Source organism: Sus scrofa, chromosome 13 (assembly GCF_054392235.1).
Source record: "Sus scrofa isolate SSC_HxYL_T2T_F1_AM1 chromosome 13, Sscrofa_HxYL_maternal_Yorkshire_Landrace_v2.0, whole genome shotgun sequence".
In the NCBI taxonomy this organism is placed as follows: Eukaryota; Metazoa; Chordata; class Mammalia; order Artiodactyla; family Suidae; genus Sus; species Sus scrofa.
Genome location: NC_139395.1, coordinates 128,820,395 through 128,843,243, shown reverse-complemented (window position 1 = coordinate 128,843,243; position 22,849 = coordinate 128,820,395). Strand labels below are relative to the sequence as shown.

Genomic DNA, 22,849 nt, shown 5'->3' with positions numbered 1-22,849 from the left:
ACTTAAAAATAAAATAGGCAATGCATTCTAAAGATTATCTTGCATTGTAAAGATTATCCAATGATGCAGGTAGTCAAAGAAGATGGAAATGTAGCACAACTTTCAATACATTGCATAGAATGTATTCTCCCAGCAACGTCTGTCTGCCTGCTGCAGACATTGAACCAGGGGCCATTTTCATGGATCACAGATGCTGCCACTGTATTCTGTTTGCAACTACATGATCTGGTTATTGGCTGCTTTGGAAGAGTGAGCAAAAGCTTTCTTGAATGAATGAACATGTGGTTTATTTTTTTAATCTCTCTCCTCCTGAAGCAGAAAGCTGGAGTTTTATATTTAATAACTCATGTGAGTTTAATTATATTTTCGATAAACTAAGAAAATGAAAAAGAAAAAAGCTTTAATACAATTAATCAACACAAGGGCAAGGGTATTTTACGCTATATTACAAGCCAAGATTAAAAGTATCTTGAAAAAAGGAAAGTTTCTAAGTGTTGCCAAAGAAACAATACTCACAGCACAGTAGACTCTAGTACTATCTTGCCATAGGCACAGCATTTTAGCCCCCAAAATTCACAATACAATAGAACATTACTGTGATGAGAAACTAGGAAAAATGAGGAGGAGGCATTAAAATATTTCAGTTAATGTAGTGATATGTGAAATGTGGACACTGAAGAGAAAACTTTAAACAGATTTGGATGAACTACTCAGAGCAGGGAAGAAAGCCATGATTCTAAAGGAAAGCTGTGTGAATAGCAGCAAATTGTGAGACAGGAGTAAATAAGAGCAAAGAAACTAATTCCGAGGAACACGAAGGGGCAACACACTTAGGATGATAATTAAGGAATATTATGCAATGAAATATGAGTTCAAAGAGAAATGGGGAGAAAGAAAAACTAGTTTCAAGGAGATAAATGCTGACATTATAGAGCTGATCAGATTTGTCGCAGACCCAGCTGTCTCAAATCCTTTTTTGAATTAGGTGTAAAATATCAATAAATGAAATATGATCTTTACTATGGTCATGTAGTCAGAATCCATTCAAAAATGTAATGAGCATTGAAACTAAACATATTTTTAGGAATTGTACTTAAGGAATGGCCAGTATCTGATCAAATTGCCATATTAATTTGGCCAAGTGTGGCAAAACACTTCTCAGAGACGCTTTTAAGTCCTTGTCAAACAAAAAGGTCAGTTGCAGAAATGCCAGCTCAGATCACTAGAAATCTAGCATGATTCAGAACTTGCATGGGAATAAAATTTTTCCTTGGAGTCATTTGGATTTTAGATGGGCTGCTGGAGTTTTTTTGTAGAGAGCACAGGATCAAGTACCCAGGGTACCTATCCTTTCCTATCTATAGGCCAGTCCAGAGTTGGAACTGGTGATTATTAAAACCAAGACTGGAGATAAATGGGCTGAGGACTAGACTAATGCAATTTATAAAGTTCATGCTTAATTTCACCAATTTGGAAATTCATCTTGCATTACTTAGAAAACAAAGACCTTAGGTGGGTCCCAATCATTTGTGATTATAGAAAAGAATCAAAGTGACACCTGAAAATCTGTAACTACAAATCTAACAGAGTGCTTGCCTCAGTGGCATCACCCGAAATACTATCCTTCCTTCCAAAATTGTTTGACGCTAATGAATTACCAAAGCTATTTTTTTTTTTTAAAGGTCAGATCAAATCAGCAGTGTCAGTTTTTCAAAGAACAGGAGGAAAAGCTGCCAACAAGCATTGTACATTTAGTGAGACAATCAGGAGGTGGCAATAAGCCACACATTTCGAAATTAGGTTCCTGCTGAGTTTGGCTTGCCCTAAATAAACGTGTACATAACCAGATCAAATGAAAATAACTTTTATTTTATTTGGTCATTTGTAGTTTTTACAATCATGCTAAATAATTAACACCCAGAATTCTGGCAAAGAAAAATAACAGACATTAACCAAAAAGCATCAGAATTATATAGTTTTTAATTATTTTGAGGTAACTGCTTTACGTGTTAAAAAGTGGATAAAGTGAGAAACAGCAAACTTAGCAAGGTCATTAAGTGCTCACTCCTAATTGGCTTTGAACCTACAAGATTCAAAGTTGTGGTGATGCTTTATTCTTGACACCTCCCTTTGCCCCTGGAAACTAGTATCATCGCCTTGTATGTGCATTTTTTTTGACATACTTTTATTTGTCAAAAGTACCTCAGAAGCATCTCTGTTATCTTATCAGTCACTATTTACACTATACCCCCATGCACCATGTATAAATATTCATTCTCTAACTATTATATGCTTGGCACTGACCAAATATTAAGAGCCAAGGTCACTCAGTCAAAATGAGCTTTCAGGAACCATCCAATAAATCAGCTCAAACAAATTATTCACTGGTAAATTATCCTTCTTTCTGGTGGTTGGGAGAACCGTAGAGAATGGTCTGCTGCTACCGTAAACTAGTGTAATAAATAAACAAGATGGCCGGTTGTCAAGGAGTAAAAATTACACCATTGAAAATGCAATTGGGTTTCAGAGACCTTCATTCTTATACCCTTTGCAGTAAGGAGAAACAGTATTTTATAGTTCATCCTTGAAGGTCATTTTTTTAAAACTGTAATTGAGAACTTAAGACTAATAATCACTAACTGTCATAACAAAATAAGAAAGTACATCAACAATTAAAACGTATTAAGCAGCAAATTATGTTTTATTTAAGATGGTACAGGAACTCTGGTTAGCTAATGAAATCATCTAGTGTTGTAGCTAAACTTGAAACTGAAATGTTTATTTAGTTTTTGATAAGTGGTCTCCATTATTCACATATTAGCACATTATTCTATTTTAAAAGTAAGATTATAACCAAAGTAGTCAAAATAGAACAGGTATAGCAAATTTCCTACAATTTAGTACATATCTGAATAACATTTTGCTATGATAGAGATAATTCAAATAATTTTGAATCATAACTAAAATATAAAACTGTATAGATAAAAGTGACAACTCATTTCCCCTTGATCAGAAAGTTATACCCAGGTACTGGTAACAGAATATTTTTTTGCCTATTTTTTGCTATATTTTGTTTTTCTTTGCTTTTTATTTTTTTGTATGTGTACATATCAAGTCTAGCCATATCTTTCCAAGTGAAAGTGACAGGGAGACCCAAAGAGTTTCACATCAAAAGAAACAACTCAAAAATAACCAACAACCAAAAAAAAAAAACAACACAAAAATAACCAACGACCAAAGAAGAAGTGGACTGATATAACAGCAAAAAGCCAGAGTGCTCCTGGCTTATCCAACTAAGATCCTGGGATTTTAGGGAGAGGTTCATCTAGACTTTGTTAGGCTGGTCTGCAGTGGAAATCATTATAGAATGACTGCAGTTTTGTTTTCCCTGTACTGACATGTTTTTAGATATAACTGTTAAAGAAAAGGTTATGAACCTGTGCTTATCTCAGAATATTTTCTCCACCTTCTTGCCTTAACTGAAACCTGGCTCTCGCTTAATGGTGTTGCTTCCACTGCAGCACTGAAACCCTCTCAGGCAGTAGTTCCTTTTTCTCCCATGCCCTTGGTACCACTAGCATAGAAGAATATCTGCATTCTTTATATGAACACATTTTCAATAATCCTATCCACTTGTCTTCTCAGCTCATTCTTCTCAGTTCTTTGATCTCACCAAGAGCCTCTCTCCTTTGTGCCAAAACGCATCCCCTTCGTAACTTCACTCTATTCCATACCCCAGTTTAGATACATTGGTCCAGCACTACAAGGCTCCTTTGCAGACACTCTCAATCTTTCTTTCTTTACCTTGTCTACCTTGTTGTCTCTCTCCCAGAAAAGTCCTAGCCGTGATTAAATCCAACTCTGCCTATTGTATGCCTGACTCCCCATCTGAAGGCTGGACAAAATAAAGTTATGTAGAAATATCTCACTTAAAATATAATTCTTGCAGTTACCATTTTGGCACAGTGGAAATGAATCTGACTAGTAACCTTGAGGATGTATGTTAGATCCCTGGTCTAGCTCAGTGGATTGGGGATCCAGTATTGCTATGGCCTGTGGCATAGGTCACAGATGCGGCTCAGATCCCACATTGCTGTGATTGTGGCATAAGCCAGCAGCTATAGCTCTGATTTGACACCTAGCCTGGGAACTTCCATATGCCTCGGGTGTGGCCCAACTATTTCTTCTTTTTTTACAATCCACAGAGACTTGCTGAGAGTTCCTAGCACCACATTTACCATGTGCCATATCCTCTGCCTTCCTTCACATTTTTGTGGATGGATGACTGTGTGCATAACTAAGGCAAGAGTCTCCATTGCATGCAGCCCAGATTCAAGGAAAGCATTCTAGCAATTCTCCTTTCACTCTCCTTCATCACATCTTTACTCTCCATCAGAGCATTCTCATCAAAATAAAAGCATGCTAACCCTTCTCAACTCCATGCTTTCCATCTGCCATCACCTGTCCCCAATGTATCATTTCTCATTCTCTTTTGAATGCCTCTAAACAGGCTATTTATAATACCAGTCTACTAATCTTTTTTTTTTTTTTTTTTTTTTTTTTAGAACACCAGGGACCATTATATTGTTAAGTCTAGCAGTTAGTTCTCATTATTCTTAAACTGGGGCTGTATTTGGTGGAGTAGATAATTCCCTCCTCTTTGAAAACTTTTATCCCTTGGTTTCAGAATGAAACAATACCCTGGTTTGTCTCTTACCCTTTGTCTACTCCTTCTCAGTCTCTTCTGATTCCCTTAAACCTTTCCTGTCCTCTATCAGTCCTCAATCCCTTAGAAATCTAATCTGAGACAACTCCCAAACATATATTCCCAGAGCAGATTGCTCCTCTGGACTCTGGATACAACCACAGTCAATTTTATTTTTATTTAATTTTATTTAATTTTAATTTATTTCATTTTATTTGATTTCATTTTATTTTCATTGCTTTTTAGGGCCCCAGGTGTGGCATATGTAAGTTCTCAGGCTAGGGGTTGAATCAGAGCTGCAGCTGCTGGCCTACACCACAGCCACAACAATGTAGAAATGAGCCGAGTTTGCAACCCATACTACTCACAGCAATGCTGAATCTTTAACCCACTGAGTAAGCCCAGGGATCGATCCTGTATCCTGATGGATAGTAGTTGGCTTAATTACCACTGAGCCACAATGGGAACTCCCAATTCTGCTTTTTAATGCTGATTTTGAGAATCCAAATTCATTCCAAGGTAATAGAAAACAATTTGAGCATAAAGCTAATTTAAAAATTGGTTTGACTTACAGAAGTTTGGTTCAACCATATATGTATGTTTCTATGGGGTAGAGATTTTAATTTTGTTTTATTTATTTTTTTAGTGGCTGTGTTTTATATTTTCTTTCTTTTTTGTGTCATAGAGCTATACCAGGTATACAGTGGATGCTCAAGAAATATTTATTAAATGAATGAATAAATGGGTTCAGGAGATCTTATAAAGTCTATGGGGGATATACTCAAACTTTTATGTACATGTGTAATTTTCTGAGGAGATCACACTTTTCTTTAGATTTTCAAAGAGATTCCTAGCTACCCAGAAAAAGTAAAGTAATAATATAATTCTAACAATAACCCATTAGGATTTTTTCTCACTTTTAGAAGTAGCCAAGTTGAAATGCTCATATAGAAATTATAATGCTAAAATACTGTTTATTTATGGATTTTTAAAAGAAACCCAATTGTTTAAAATTAATAGATTTTAGAATTTAAAAGACAGTATTGCTATTGCTTTTGGTTTTGCTGGCTTTAATTTTAAAAATATCTCAATATCTTTATTGCAAAGGTACTAAACATTCATCATAGATTTGGAATCAGAAAAACAACTTGTAAATCATTTATAATTCTATTGTACAATGTTACCATTTTACAGTATACCCTTTGAGGCTCCTTTCTGTGCATGAGACTTACTCTTTATAAATGGAAAAATCTTTATGTAATATAAATAATAGTCCTCCTTTAGTTCTTTGAAAATTTTGAATATAAGATGCAGTGCCAACTGAATTTTTTAAAGTATGAAGATGAGAACTAAAGAAAAAGCAAAATCGTCTATGCAATAAATAAAACAGATGCTTAAAAGAAATCCTTACCAAAAATATTCACAGAAGTTTTTAACCCTTTTTCTATGCCTACTTTGCTCATTTTATAAAATATCATATACTTGGCTACTCTGTTTCTAAGAAATATTCTAGAAATAGAATATTAAAGTGGAGGACAGAATTACTGCTACATGTAGTCACACTGATACCAGTATAATAGAAGCTTGACAAAAGTAGAAAAAATAGAGACTAGCTTATATATAATAAAAATAGATCGATATGAGGCCATTTAGTCTAGAGCAAATAATCCTACAGTGCTTATTATACCGAAGGTCATGGTTTTATATCCACTATAATAGAAATTATGAGAAGCATTGAGGGGGAGAAAATATTGTATTGTAGTCTATAGATTAAGAAGCAATCCAGGTAGTCAAAACTTAAAAATGAAAGTATTAAACTTTTAGATGCTGGAACTATTTGGCTCTTTAGGGTAAAGAATGAATGATTAACCACCACAGTGGAAAAAAATGACTTTTATATTGAGAAGAACACATCACCCAATAATCTGACAGTGAGATGTATGGATCAAAGAGAAGGAGGGTGCATTCTTTAATTACAATGCTGCCCCTTGTATTTGGTGACTGAAGACAAATTAGCAGTTTAATTGAAAGATTTGTATGTAGATAAAGGGAAAATAAGGGTAATTATTACGGTGATTTAGAATTCTGTAGAAAGAGATACATTCAAACATGAAGGAACTGAAATAGAGATTATGGAAATAATCTCCTGGTTTTCCCCTTGTAATCTTTCATCTAGGATGAACCAATACTTCAGTCAAATGGGATATGGCCCCTACTTCATGGAAACCAATCCCAAGGGAGAAATTTCTGGGCCAGTCTTGTTTGAACTGACTGAATATCAGGAAGGTATATCTCATTCTTTTTTATTTTTTTGCTTTTTAGGGCCACACCTGTGGCATGTGGGAGTTCCCAGGCTAGGGGCTGAATCAGAGCTACCGCTACCAGCCTACACCACAGCCACAGCAACTCCAAATCTGAGCCATGTCTGTGACTTACAGCACAGCTCACAGCAACATTGGATCCCCAACCCATTGAGTGAGGCCAAGGATCTAACCCACATCCTCATAGATACTAGTCATACTTGTTTCTGTTGCACCACAATAGGTACTCCCTACCTTGTTCTTATTGACATGGAAGCCAAAATTCTTCTAAGCCCTTGTCATGTTCACCCTCTATTGAAAGGGAGGTGCTAGCATTGCCATAAGAAAGATAGTAGATAACTTGATTCATTCCTTGTTGGAAATTAGTTGAACTATTTTTCATTTGCTGAAATTACTATAATTAAAAAAAAATTACCTTTAAGGCTGTTTTGAACTTCTAAAGCTATATCGAGAGCATTAAATGGCAGAACTGGTTCGTTGGCAATTTGCAAAATCACCTCTCCTGAGAGCTGAAAGAAAAAGAAAAAAAATGCTGGAATTTAGTATTAATGTTTTTGTTTGTTTTTCATTATTTCATACACCCTTACATTCTTATCCTGAAGTAAAAAAACACAGAGGAAAAACATAATTTTATAAAATCCCTTTTTGTTTTAAACCTCATTTTATTTTATTTTTCTATAAAGAAAAAAGTTCTCAGTATCTTTTTCATGTCTCAGAAAAGCATAAGGCAATAAAATGTTTTCTTCCTTTGGGGGTTAAAATATTAAGAAACAGCTTCCCTAGTTGAAGGAGTTCTAATATTTACACTTTAAAACTATTCTTTATAAAACAGTTCAGAATGTCACATGATAAAACAGTCAAGAGAAACAACTGCAAATCCATAGCTGGTTATTAGACCAAATAAAATTCTGGACAAAATGAGTGACCAATTTATTTCACATAAATGTAATTAATTTTAAAAATCCTTTGAAATCCAAGTACTATTTTCCTCGATATATTCCTATGCTATATCCCTAATCAATTTCCAAAATGTGTCAGAACTAATACCATTTCTACATCTTTGAGATCAATGTTTAAATCAAACTAGAAAAATATAAAATTTTAAATGGCATCTGCAAAACTCACATCTGGAATTTTCACACGTGCATATGCCTCTACCACTGCACTCTAAAACTGTGTCTGAAAACCAACATATGTACTGTAGCTGAACTAGCATCTGCTTAATAGACTGAACAAGTTATATGCATTTTTATACATCTCAAAGGAACTTAGGGCTGGAGGCAAATGCCATTGTTACTTCCGCCCTTTCTCTCAAGTGATATTTAATATTTACCTGGGCTCAACAAATGTCCCTACATCTCTTATAACCTTGAAGCTGGCACACAGGGAAATGTGGCTGTGTTGATGTTATTAATACACTATGAAATGTTGTTAGTGAATGAAAACATTGTCTTGTGAAACTACACAAGGGAAATTAGCACACTGACTTGAGACAGTGGAGAACACATAAAAGAAATAACTTACAAGGAAAATATGATGTTAAATATTCAAATCTACATATTCAACAAGGGTCAAATTTCATTTAATATTAAAAAGTTACATTTCCCAGTCGTTTGCACAATTTACATCATGATAAAAGTACCATTCAATTTGGTCTTCTATATACTTGGGGAAATGCATTTCTCAGAAATAGAGAGAAAAAGGATACACCTTTGATATCATTTTACTTCTCTGATATAGTTTTCTCCCAAATGTAGCAACCACTTCTCCCCAGATGCATCAGGTATTTTGCAGAGTTTTATACCCAGAATATGATCATAAAAATCCTAGGAAACTACCTACTCAAATTACACTGTACTTCAGAAAAAAAAAAAAAAAAAAAAGCATTATCTGCAATAGGTTAATACGAATCCTGTTTCTATTCCACTCTACCCCATCCAAATCATGCAAGGAATACTGACATTTGGAAATAAATTATTTGTAAGAGCAATGTTTAAAGGCAATTAAGAAGAACTATGCTTTCGGAGTTCCTGTTGTGGTGCAGCGGAAATGATTCAAGGTAGGGACCATGAGGTTATGGGTTTGATCCCTGGCCTCACTCAGTGGGTTAAGGATCTGGCATTGCTGTGACCTGTGATATAGGTCACAGATGTGGCTAGGATCCTCTATGGCTGTGGCTGTGGCCTAGCGGTGTAGGACGGCAGCTACAGCTCCTATTCAACCCCTAGCCTGGGAACCTCCATATGCTGCAGGTGCGGCCCTAAAAAGTTTAAAAAAAAAAAAAGAAGAAGAAGAATTATGCTTTATTTTTCCAATTTGCACTGGAGAATAAAAACTACAGAACAGATATTTTTTGCTTACACTCTGGAATCTGGAAACTACACATTACCAAAATTAAAATGAAAGAATGGGGAGGGAGGAGAAAGGCTACTTTGTGTGCTGCAGAAGGTTGTTTTGTTTTCTTTTCGAATCATTTGGCAGCTAGAACAACTGGAATATCTATAAGCCAACCACCTTACTGTGTCTTTCAAAAAGAAGCTGGCAACAAATATTGGGAGTTCCAAGGCACTTGGCACACTATAGAATGTTTTGAGCAAATCAGCTTTTTTGCAGCTTCATTAGTAAAAGGGAGTTTTTTATATGCCTTGCTATGCAGTGAGAAGTGACAAGCCATACTGCAGACTCTTCTTGCCTATTTTGGAACTGACTCTCATTCAGCCATACCGAAGTATCCTTCCTTTATATTTGTATAAGGCCCTATTCTTTTCAAAATGCCTTATATTCATTTCATTGTCTGATTTCATTATCTTGCCAAATCTAGAGGCAAATAGTAAAGGAATTAGTTCTGTATTAAAAACATTGAGTATAAGCCTTACTGGGTTCTGTCTAAAATGGCTACATAGAAGGTTCCCAAACTCTTCCCAGAGACACATAAAGTTTACAGCTCTACACAAAACAATTCCCTATGGGAAAAAAAAAAAATCTAGAAAGTGGCTGGGAAAACACACTGGGCAAACATACAAACAAACAAAAAAAACCACAATGAAATGAATAAGACATGCTTATGCCATAAACCCTAACAAATCACAGTGGCATCAAATAAGAAAGGCACTCAAAACTAGATTCTCCCTGAGGAGAGAAGGGTTTAGAGCCAATATTTAGTGTCCCAACTTTTAAAACATCCACCGAGGGAAAAGCCCACAGAACATCTAGCCCTAAAAGCCAATGGAACTCTGTCCATAAGATATACAACACTGTAGCAAAAAATCAAGTGCTTAATGAACCTAAGTGGACTAATTGTTACTCTCTCCATAAAGCTCAATACAGAGGAAGCAGGCAAAAAATTCCCACCTCCCAGTCTTTCCCTGAAAGAGGCCCATGGGAATACTTTAAAAGGGTTGTTGCCTTAGGGTCAGACCTCTAATTTAGCCCACATCTAGATATACAATGCCATCCTTCCTGGAAATCAACAAAGCCAATAGACCAAGCATTCTCCCATTTTTTTTCAGGGCCACACCTGAAGCATATGGAGGTTCCCAGGCTAGGGGGTGAATTGGAGCTGTAGCTGCTGGCCTACATCACAGCCACAACAATGTGGGATCCAAGCCACATCTGCCATCTACACCACAGCTCATGGTAATGCCAGATCCTCAACCCACTGATCCTGAGTGAGGCCAGGGACTGAACCTGCACCCTCATGAATGCTAGTCAGATTTGTTTCCACTGAGCCACAACAGGAACTCCTCAGCATTCTTCCTATAGCCTGCTCCAAACCACCAGTACTCTCTAGAATGAGGTTGTATACATGTCTGGCAAGCTGACATTTGCAACTGCCACTCAGGAACTTAATCATTTGGCTCTGATGGCCAGCATGGCTTGAATTTATGGGTCCTACAATACTCTGGCACTGGGAGCTATGTCTAGCACTTATGATGGAGCCTGATAATGTGAGAAAAAAGAATGTATACATGTATGTATAACTGGGTCACCATGCTACAGAGTAGAAAATTGACAGAACAGTGTAAACCAACTGTAATGGAAAAAATAAAAATCATTATATAAAAAAAATTAAAAAAATAAAAATAAACACTATTTTTTTTTTTTGGTGTTCTCAGCACAAAGGGAGTAGACAGAAATACCCATCTCCAACTTTTTCCCTGAAAGAGGTTTTTTGCATATTTTGAAAGCTACTGCCTGCAAATCTGACTTCTAATTAACCTGAGTTCTAAGTGCTGACTGAGATCCTTCCTTTTGGGATACTAACAGGTCTTAGCACAGTCTCAACTACTGGGAGAAATTTTTAAAAAGGGGGGATCTGGGGAGGCTTGGAAAATCCAAAGCTTTGAAATACAATCAAGAGATAGGACTGGGCTGAAGAATAAGTTTCATATCCTACATGAGACCATTCCTCAAGAATGGGAGAGGGAGTTGTTAAATCTAATGAACAGAAACCAACATAGAGAGTCAAGGAAAATGAAGAAACAGAGAAACAAGTTCCAAACAAAAGAATAAGATAACATTCCAGAACCAAACCTTAACAAAATGAAGATAAATGCTTTACCTGATAAAGAATTAAAGGTAATGTCACAAATTTGCTCACCAAAGTCAGAAGGACTTTGCATTAACAAAGTGATAATTTCAATAAAGTGAAAGAAAGTATATCAAGTACTAAATAGAAACCATTTAAATAGAAACTGGGATTCAGTTCAGTTCAGTTCTTAAAAATACAATAACTGAAGTGGAAAATTCAATAGAAGGTTCAGCAGAAAACTAGATCAATTCAAAAGAGAAGATCAATGGACTAGAAGACAGGGTAATGGAAATCATCAAATCAGGAGAAGAAAAAAGATAAAAAATGAAAAAAGAGTGAAAATAGGTTAATGGACATATGGTACAACATAAAACACATAAATATTTGCATTATATGGGTCCCAAAGAAGAAAAAAGAGTGAAGGGAGCAGAAAGCTTACTCAAAAAAGAAAAAAACATAGTGGCCAAAATCTTCTCTCTCCTGGGGAAAGGAACAAACATCCAGATCCACGAATCCTAGAAAGCACCAAATGAGATGATTCCAGACAGACTGAAATAGAGCCACATTAAAATTAAATCATGAAAGCTGAAGACAAGGAGTGAATCTTAAAAGCAGCAGGAGAAAAATAATTTTTTATGTACAAGAGAACTGCCATAAGAATTTCACCAGAATTTTCAGAAAATTTGCAGTCTGGAAGAGACTGGGATAATATATTCAATGTGCTGAAAGAAAAGAAAAGAAAGCAAACAAACAAACAAAAAAAGTGCCAGCTAAGAATACTCTATCTGGCAAAGCAGTCCTTCCAAACTGAAAGAGAGATATAAGAGTTTTCCAGACCAGAAAAGCTGAATAAGTTTATTACCACTAGATCAGTCTTACAAGATATATTAAAGGAAATGCTTGAAGCTGAAATGAAAGGACAGTAATTATAGGAAAACATATGGAAGTATATATTTCACTGGTAATGGTAAACACTCAGTTAAATTCAGAATACTCTAATCTCTTGTAGTGATGGGTAAATCACTTGTAAATTAGTATAAAGTTTAAAAGACAAAGCTATTAAAATAACTACAATAATTTTAATGGATTTACAAGATAAAAGATAAACTTAACATCAAAAAAATTGGGGGAATGTGAGAGTAAAAATATAGAACTTTACTATGTGTTTGAATCTAAGTTGTTATCAACTTAAAATTGACTGTTATAAATACAGGATATTTTATATAAACTGAATGGTAACTACAGGATAGACATATAGTAGACACACAAAATATAAAAAGAAAAATATCTGAAAATACTGCTACAGAAAATCATCAAATATCAAAAGAAGAGAGCAAAGGAAAAAGGTAACAAAGTAATTATAAAACAGCCAGAAAAAAATGAATGAAATATCAATAGTAAGTCCATACCTATCAATAAATACTTTAAATGTAAATTGACTAAATTTTCTAAAGGAAAGACACAGAATGGTTGAATGGAAAAACAAAACAAACCAAAACAAAGCACAGGAGACTCATTTCAGCTTTATAGGCCAACAGAAACTGAATAAAAGAGCTGGACAAAGATTTTTCATGTAAATGGAAACCCAAAGAAAGCAGAGGCAACTGTACTTTTATAAGACATAAATGAAACATGAGACAAAGAAAGTTGTTATGTAATGATAAGGGTCAATTCAACATGAGGATATAACATGTAAATATTTATGTACTAACATAGAATGATTTAAATGTTTAACTCAAATATGAACAAATCTGAAAGGATAAATAGACAGCAATTGAAAATAGCAGAGGGCTTCTATATGTTGCTTTCAACAATGAATTTACTATTCAGACAGAACATCCATAAACAAGACTTGGACTTAAACTACACTTTAGATGAGATGCACATTTATGGAATATTCATCCAACAGCAGCAGAACACACACTCTTCTCAAGTGCATGTGGAACATACTCCAGGATAGACCATAGGCTAGGTCACAAAACAAGTCAATGAATTTCAGAAGACCAAAATCATATCCAGCATTTTTTTCAACCACAGTGATATGATATGAAACTGAAATCAATGACAAAAGAAAACTTGAAAATTCACAAATATGTTGAGATTCAGGGTTGTGAAACATCTCCTTGGCTCAGGTAGCTGAGGTCCATGACATTGGCAACTATGTGATCCTTGACAGCAAGATCTGTGGGTGGTCCAGAGTGGCTGCAAGGACTTTCAGTGTCCTCAGCAGCAAGGGACCATGGGAGGTGGTAATGGTAGCTGGTGTATAGGTGCTGGGCTGCTGTGCTGGTTGCACATGTCTTCATGATGGCAGGAACTGGCAGCAGGCACACCCATATTGGCAGATTTGGATCAGTGACAGGGGCTGAGGGCATGAGAAACTATAGGACATGTACAGCTGTATAGGATAGTTGCAGGCTTGTGCATTGTAGTGTCATGGTCAAAAGTCAGTATCAGCAGTATGCAAGTTTGAACTACAGGGGATACCTGCAAGCACACGCCCCTGAGATAGGGGTCAATATTGGCCCCCAGTACAGGGGCAACTATGGGGCCTTTGGCTGTTGGAGTGTACTTGGTGTGGCTGCAGAGCCTTACCATGGATGCTCAAACAACAATAGACAACAGTGTCAAGAGTTGGGGCCAGTGATGTACAGGTGCACAGCTACACAGGGGCTAGCTGTTTATATGAATGGAGATCAGACCAGAGGGGTTGGTGCCAGGTCCTTTGTGCAGTGCCCTGAAAGGTGGTGGAAGCTGGTCATTCATTCTGTTCTCTATTTTCCTACAGTAAGAACCTCTCTCTGGCTAGGGAGTTCCCTCTCAGCACTGAGCAGTGCCAGCCTGAGAAATGTAAAGATACAGGAAAAATATGTTATTTTTATGTGATTATTCTCAGATTATTTTGTATCACTATGTCCTAAAACTTCTTATGTGGACCCCAGAACTATTCCAGAGCTATTTTCATTCTTGGAAAGCCATCTAATTCTTGTCTTTGTGTGAGGATGGAGGCTGCTATCTCCTACTCTGCCATCTTGGTGACATCACTCCCCTGAGCTGTCCAAATCCCATTATAATAACTTCACAAGCACACTACCTGCATCAAGATCCCTGTGTCCTTTCTTCACTCTTCCCAGACCATCCTACCCCTGACCAGAGGACTAAGGAAGAATATATTAGAATGAAAAAAATAAGTGTTTAACAGAAGTAAAAGAGTAAAAAAAAAGGATTGTATTAAGAAATGAGGTAATGAACACCACATTGCTAAAGTTTTTCTTCCTTACTGCGTACTATTGGTGTCTCGAAAGTTAGTGATTTCATTGGTGTTAGGCAAGATCAGATTGTCAAAAGAAAATAATTACTAAAAGAGCTTTTATTTAGATTTTAAAGGTAATAAAGACAAATGATAGTTATCTAACATTAAAGTTTCTTTCTTTTTTTTTTTTTGTCTTTTTGCTATTTCTTTGGGGCCGCTCCCGCAGCATAGGGAGGTTCCCAGGCTAGGGGTCGAATTGGAGTGCAGCACCGGCCTATGCCAGAGCCACAGCAACGCAGGATCCGAGCCACGTCTGCAACCTACACCACAGCTCACAGCAATGCTGGATCGTTAACCCACTGAGCAAGGGCAGGGACCGAACCTGCAACCTCATGGTTCCTAGTCGGATTCATTAACCACTGCATCATGATGGGAACTCCCTAAAGTTTCTCTTTCTTCAGCTTGAAATAATTTGAGTTGTATTTAAAGTTTCAAAAGAGTGTTCATAGATATTTAATAAGGGGAAATAGACCTACACACATATATATTTTTTTGAACTTTGTAAATAAAAATCTGTTGCCTTGTTGGAAGGTATTTTTATAGTCTCTGACTTTGTCACAAATTTTTCCCTTATTCACCAGTCTAGAAAAACAAACAAACAAAAAAATTATTTACTAAATCAAATATCTATATTAGGGTCCCCTCAGTTATCATATTGTATTGACCAGTATGATGACTGTATTCACAACAAATATTTTAAATTAATTGACTAGTTAATACATGAATAATGTATGTAGACGTAAGTAGGTTCACTAAAGCAGTACCAATGAATATCTGTGTTCTATAATATAATTTCTGTTTAGTTACAAGCAAAGCTACTCAGTAAACATGTGGTTTGTTCCACTTTTATAATTCCAAATTAAAGTAACTATAGTTTACACCTCATCCCTAAGCTATAAGTTACACTATCATTGTGTAATTGTTTTATATGTCCTTAGTCAGACGTAAAATGAAATATCGCCTCACTATAGAAGGTAATACTAAGAGGTAAGTATAACACTTAAGAAGTTGAGAGAGACTGGATTGCTGTGGCATGGTGTGATATACCAAATAGTGGATGAATCATGAATCATCCCACTAGTAGCTATTGAGCCTTTATTATGTGATTATCATTGGGCTATGAAGGAAAAAAGAGAAATATAAGACAGCTTCTCCCCATAAGACTTACTTTTCTGTAAGTCTTACCACTCTTACACAATAGGAAAAATAAATTAACAGTATAAAATTAGCACAATGGGTTTCTTGTTGTGGTTTAGTGGGTTAAGAACCTAACATAGTGTCCCTGACCATGCAGCTTGAATCCCTGGCCTCGTTCAGTAGTCTAAGAATCCATATGTGGCATTGCTGCAAGCTTCAGTGTAGGTCACCAATGCCATTCAGATTCCATGTTGCCATGGCTATGGTGCAGGTCTCAGCTCCAGTTCTTATTTGACCCCTAGCCTGGGAACATTCATATGCCACAGGTATGGCCATAAAGAGAAAAATAACAATAAAAATTTTAAATATTAGCACACATGAATCTTTTGTTTCCTAGAAAGCACCACTTTCTTCTCCACTTTTAACACACCATGGGTTTATACCACATATATATTTTGGATGCTCAAAATTCTAGTATATAAAATGTGAAAGATAGCCCACTGAAGGGGACTAAAATAGATAAAACACCCTGGAGTAAGAATAAGCATAGATTTATTTTTAGAGAAACATGAAAAAAAACAGTATGAGTGCAGTTAAGTTCTTGGTTAGTGGGAAGGGATTTTGCATGTGAGGTGTAGGATGTGGCATCAGAAACCCTAAAATTCAATCAAGGCACATGGTCATGATTCAGTGATCTGTAGGGAGTCTTTCCCCCTTCCCTCACCTTTCAGAGCAGAGGCATTATCTGAAAAATTATGGTCTGCAGAGAGTCTTCATAACACAGTTATGTGCTGCATCACACCTTTCAGGTTGTTGTGTTCATTCTGAAGTGACCTGACTCTGATTTATGTCACTTTATAGCATAGCAGAAAACCCCCTATTTGGCCACAAACACCCTGTGGATAACAAACTTCAGGGCAGCCAGCCATGGGGAAGGGGACTCAGGGGATCTCCCTACAGATGAGCAGAACTTCCTAGTCCTCAGGACTCCTTTCTGGAGGTGGGATGAAAGGAAGGGAGAGGAAGCATGGATGTATTCCTGACAAACCCAGCCAGCTTTCCCAGCAAGAGAAGAAATTAAATGGTGCTAAACAAAATTAGTATAAAAAATATATGTACCTCTAATGTGGCTAAAATTCAGTGTTGATTCTCTCATTATTTCTCATAGGGAATATTCCACAAACTCCCAGGTCGATCTAAATGCCTGCCTATAACCTCCACATTACAGTTAGAGTTATGCAGTGACTTATTCAAAATATACTTCATATGCATCTCCTCAAAAACAGACCTGTCTGTGCTGCTTCCCTTCTATTGCTCCTCCTTAGATTTGAGAAAATCGATGGGATCCAACACTCAACTCAAAAACCTATAATCAGGCAAGCCTGTTTATGGAGAAAAAATGACTCAAAAATAAAACTTTCTTAGAAAATCAAGGACTTATATATCCCCCATAACTATCATAAAATATCACTTCAGATCAAGCCACATCACAGAAACCAGAGAACAAAACTTAAAATTACACAACAGTTCTCTCAGCTCTGTAAAGATTGCATAAGGAGTGGAAACACCCAGTCACCTTGGAAGAGGCTCCAGGTATTGCCAACGGATAAGTCTAGGCTCCTTTACTTATTTATTTTTTTCTTTTTGGGGCCATGCCTCAGCATAAGTAAGTTCCTATGCCAGAGGTTGAATCAGAGCTGCAGCTGCAGGCCTAAGCCATAACCACAGCAACACTGAATCCAAGCTGCATCTGTGACCTACACCACAGTTTACAGCAACACCAGATCCTTAACCCACTGGGTGAAGCCAGGGATCAAACCCGCATCCTCACAGAGACAATGTCAGGTCCTTAACCTGCTGAGCTAAACCAGGAACTCTGAGGGCTTCTTTCTGTGGAGACATTTTGATGACAATTTTAGGAGGCCATGTTTCTACTGTTCTGCACACACATTTACAAAATTCAGTAGTAGGGGGAGAAAGACAGGAAAATTGTTACAGAATCCCTAAACTTCCAGGAAAGATATGACCTCACCTTTCCCTTCCTGAGATTTCAAAGATTTTAGATGAGCTTTTCTGGGCTGAGGTAGTCTCAAATAAAGTTACCTGATAACAGAGGATTTGCAAAATTAATGATGAATTCCAAAAGCTTCTGAGAGGAAAATTCATTTTAAGGAAAAGAAGAATTTTAATCAAGGAAAATATATGGGATAGTTGAGTCTTAACATTTTTGGCTATTCTTAGGAACTCCCTGTGACTGATCTTGCCTGGTCTATAGGCCTAATGCAGAGACAGTATTTGTGAACGTAAAGATCTATGTTGACAAACAGTGGTAAACTTGGGAACTCAGAATCTTGTGCAGTGGAATACCCATGGCGCAGACTACCAGGTAAGAGAGAGCCTTTTCTCTCTAGCACTCTGAAAACTACTTTTTCAGTCACCACCATGTTTTTTGCAGCTGCCAAGGACTACATAAGAATTCTGGGACCTGTCATTTTGGGACTGACACATGCTCTCACTCCAGACTTGCTACAGCTGAAAGACCATGCAAAAGCTCTCAGGGTCTCTTGGATATGATGGCAGATTGATGGGATATGGATTAAAGAAAAGGAGGCATAAATGCAATATTTATCCACAGCAGTTTAATTTGATGATTAAAAACATGAGCTCTTAATTTATCTTCTAAACTGATAAAGGTATATTTTTTAGAAACACGCACTAACCATCTCTGCAGGCTAGGACATTAAACATCCAAGACCACCTCTAATGGCAAGAAACTAATGGGCTAGAAATATAAATTCACTCCTTTTCAGCCGTGGCTCCTGCTGGAAACCCATCTCTCAGTGTTCTCAGCCTGAACTCTGAACACACAAGTTTATCATGAGCCTTACTTTGACTTCCCCAGGAAACAGACTTGAGACAAAATGTGACTGCAAGTAGTTCATAGAGAGGTTAGGGTAACTGAGGAGGAGAGATGAGAAAGGGAAGATGGCCCATAGAATTGGATTTCAAATGAAAACCACTCAGAGAGAGGCAAGATGGCCATTGGAGACTTCAGATTCATTTGGGAAGAACATTTTGGCCTCTCATCACACCCAAATTCCCACTAAAATAAAACTCATACTTAGTATTAAAAAAAGTCACTGTGGGTGACAGGAAATTAATCCTACTAGAGGATATCTGAGAACAAGGGAAAAGTAACTCTCTCAGAATTTTCTCTTAAAAATAGCAAGGAAGCTGGATCTTGATTCCTCAACTCTCATTAGTCATTGGATGAGGCTAGTTTCATGGAGGTGTTAAATATTTAACCCTCTGGACTGCTGTCCATGCCTGAAGAAAGCCTTAGGCAAAGAAATAGAAATCTGTTGCTAAAAGAGAATCCTGACTTTCTATTCTCAGACCACAAAAGTATCTGATATAATTTTTTTCAATGTTAAGATATATTTCCTCTTTCAGTGACTGTCACCACCCATTTGTTATTAAATTGTAGCAGAGAAAATTTATTTACAGATTAATTTGGAAATAAGTTATTGGTGTTATAGTGATTATTTTTAGTGCATTTAGTCATTTTTTTGGCTTGTAACACAGTTGTAACTTATGTTAATCTTACTGTAATTAGAGAAGGAATATCATATGTTGATATTTCTAAGCTTATGGACAAAAGACACTTGAAAGTAGCAAATTTATTTTGTACTATGTTTAGTAGTAATTTTCATAGAATTATATGTATATGTTGACTGACAAATTAAAAATTAACTGTCTATTATATTTCACTACTAACTTCAGAACAATATTAATCATAGAAGTAATAATGATAATAATAATAATAGCAGGCAACATTTATGAGCTCAGGCATCATTCTAATTTTTTTACATAATTAATTAATTTAATTATTATAATAGCCTTATTTTATTTTACAGATGAGGAAACAGGTATTGCTCAGTTAAGTAACTTTTCAAAAGTCGCTTAAGTAGTACATGGTAATTCTGAGATTTCAGCAGGCCAAGCATTCTGGCTGCAGAAATATGGCCTCTTACACTAAATTACATCTTTTTCTTTCTTTTACAATGCCTCCAAAGTAAGAGGGATTCAACAGATTAACAAATCAGGAATACCAGTGGTTACTGAGACAACATTTACCAAATATGAACATGTGATTCTAAAGAATAACCAAGGGCTGATTACATCCATCAGGCATAGTTAAAATCAAGACCACAAATAGTCCTATCAGGAATTATAACCCTTGATACTTGCCAATGTCGGTTCTCATGTATGTAATTTTGCTTTCCTAAGCCTATAAAAATGGATGTAGAGATTTTACGAAGTAAAACAAATTCTTTTCTAAGATGCCCTAAGTGAATTAAGTATTTTCTCATTTTTCTTATGATAAAGAGCATTGATTAAATATGTATCAAATGCAACTGGAAGACTGAGGGTAATAAACAAGAGGGATCAGCTCATATGTATAAAGATTGATGTTTAACTTAGGATACTGTAAATTATGATTACTCTGACTTTGAGTTCTTTGGACAAGGTTTTAAGGAACTATTTAAAAAAGGAAGAACACTTATCAAATGGTTATCAGTAATAACCCGTGCATCCATATTCATACTGCTTGAGGGCATTTCTAGTATTAAATCAATATTTACTGGACACTGATACATGTCAGAGACTTTGTTAGCGGCTAAGAATTTTTCAGGCTTTTCTCATGAGAGGAGACATATGTTGGCTATTATGATTTAATAGTTGTATGGTATTTGGTGCTATGAAAAAGTATTCAGGGATCCTAATGCATCTGAGGGAGTCAGGAAAGGCTTCCTTGGGAAAATCCTTCTGTAGGAAAAGCTATATATGCTACAGGAAAAAATCAGGAGCAAAATGGTGCAAAGCACATGTTCTTGTATCAATTTGCATAGGGTTGCTTAGTTGGATTTTATGTATCTTGACACAACAATAACATTAAAATATTAAAAGTATATTTTATTATTTATCTTACATATATTTCATGAAAGTTTCTTTGAAAGAAAAAGTCATGTCTCTGGGTAGACAGAGCTACCTCCCCTCCCCCATCTTCCCCTGCCCCCATCAATACCATGACTGAAATCAAGTTCTCTGTTGTTGCAGATATCACTAACAGTTCTGTGTGGCAAACAGGATAGGGGTGGTTTATTTTTCAAAGGGTAATTGTATGTTTATTTTTATTAAATCATGCATTTTGCAAATTATCCAAAGTAATTAATCATGGAAAGAAAGATTATAGAATAGATTTAGCAGAGTTTGTAATAATGCAAAAGAAACATACATCAAGTATACATAATGAAATAGAGAAAGAGAGAGGAAATGATTTCCTATTTATAGCTTATTTTTAGAAACTGTATTTTCAGAGCATAATGATAGATTGGTATACATGTAAAATAATGGTGGTTTTAGTTTGCTGTTTAAGAATTTAATAAAACAGTACTTCAGTAGAGCATAAGGAAAGGATTCCTTCCTAATGTCCAATCAATAAACAAAGGATATCTTGGTAATAATGGATTTGATTTCATATTAAGTCAATTATTTAGCTAATATATTAGTATCATTTTAATATACATTGTCAACGTAATTACTACTTTCTGTATATTAAAACAAAACAAAAAAAACAAAAAAATAAAAAATAAAGTAAACCTCTCTTCTACAGATTTGGACATTGGGTAAAATTTTGTTTTCTAAAAATAATATGTTCAGGAAGTCAGAGGCAAAGCAAGATGGCGGAGGAGTAAGAGGTCACACATACCTTCTCCCACAAACACATCAAAAAAACACATCTACATGTAAAACTACTCACACAGAATGTCAACTGAATGCTGGCAGAAAAACTTAAACCTCCAAAAAGGGCAAGAAACTCTTGACATAACTGGATAGAACAAAAGAAAACAAGAGAGAGAAAAGGAACCAGGATGGGACTAGCATTCCCATTCCCAAGAGGGAGCTGTGAAAGAGAAAAGGAACCCACCTCCTGGGAAGCCACCTAACTGAAGAAAGATCAGCTGAGACGGCGGGACCTCAAAGTCACCGAGAAAAGAGTAGCAGCTGGACTGAGAGCAGCAGAGCAGAGTGAGAGACACACAGATCATCTGAATCACTGGCTGGGACACCACAATCTGAGATGCTCAGGCGGGGTCTGGGCACTGAGAGTCAGGCTCTGGAGGTCAGTCTCGCAGAGAGAACAGGGGATGGCATGAGGGGCTAAGGAACAGTGTGTCATGGGCTAAGGAGGGGAACACCACAGCAGAGGGAACCCGGGAGAAGGTCTGGAACAGAAGGAGAGGCAAGCCACCATTGTTGGGGAGGGAAGTGGAGGAGGGGCAGGCTGGCAGTGGAAACTCCCTGTGCTGGAGCTTGCACATGCCTGCAGGCTTAGAGGGTGGGGCAGCTCTGTGGAGACTACTGGCAGCAAGAAGCCTCCTGCTCCTTTAGAGGAGATTAGGTGCTTCTTGTGCAGGCTACCAGTGGCCAGGCACCTACTGTGTGGGCTAAGGGCATAAAGGGGCTCACTGCCACGTGGTGCCTCTTGCATGATCTACAGGTGACAGGGACAGACTGTGGCAGTTATCTCAGAGGTCAGAGGGAGGTGTCACTTGCCACCACCAGGGGCCTGTGAGTGGGCTCCACCAACGAACCATCACCTCAGGGGTTGCCAAAAATGAAAAAAAGGCATTGCAACCAAGCACCATACACTGTTGCTCTCACTCCCCTGGGAACACACCCATCCTGCGGCTGCCACTGCCAAATGCTCTGGGTGCACCTTGTCACTGTCCCTTCCCAAGACCCTACAACTGGGAGAAACTGGTGCAGCACCTCCT

At 36.8% G+C, this 22,849-nt stretch overlaps 1 protein-coding gene across 48 annotated transcripts in view; it reads right to left on the bottom strand.

The window, feature by feature from the left end:
* Nucleotides 1–22,849, bottom strand: part of NAALADL2 (N-acetylated alpha-linked acidic dipeptidase like 2) — a 1,339,033-nt gene that overhangs the window by 65,657 nt on the left and 1,250,527 nt on the right. For all 48 annotated transcript variants that reach the window (XM_084990315.1, XM_084990322.1, XM_084990307.1 and 45 more), the window contains one exon: nt 7,442–7,535. In XM_084990315.1, coding sequence (XP_084846441.1) covers nt 7,442–7,535 — 94 coding nt within the window. The remainder of the gene's footprint in view (nt 1–7,441; nt 7,536–22,849) is intronic.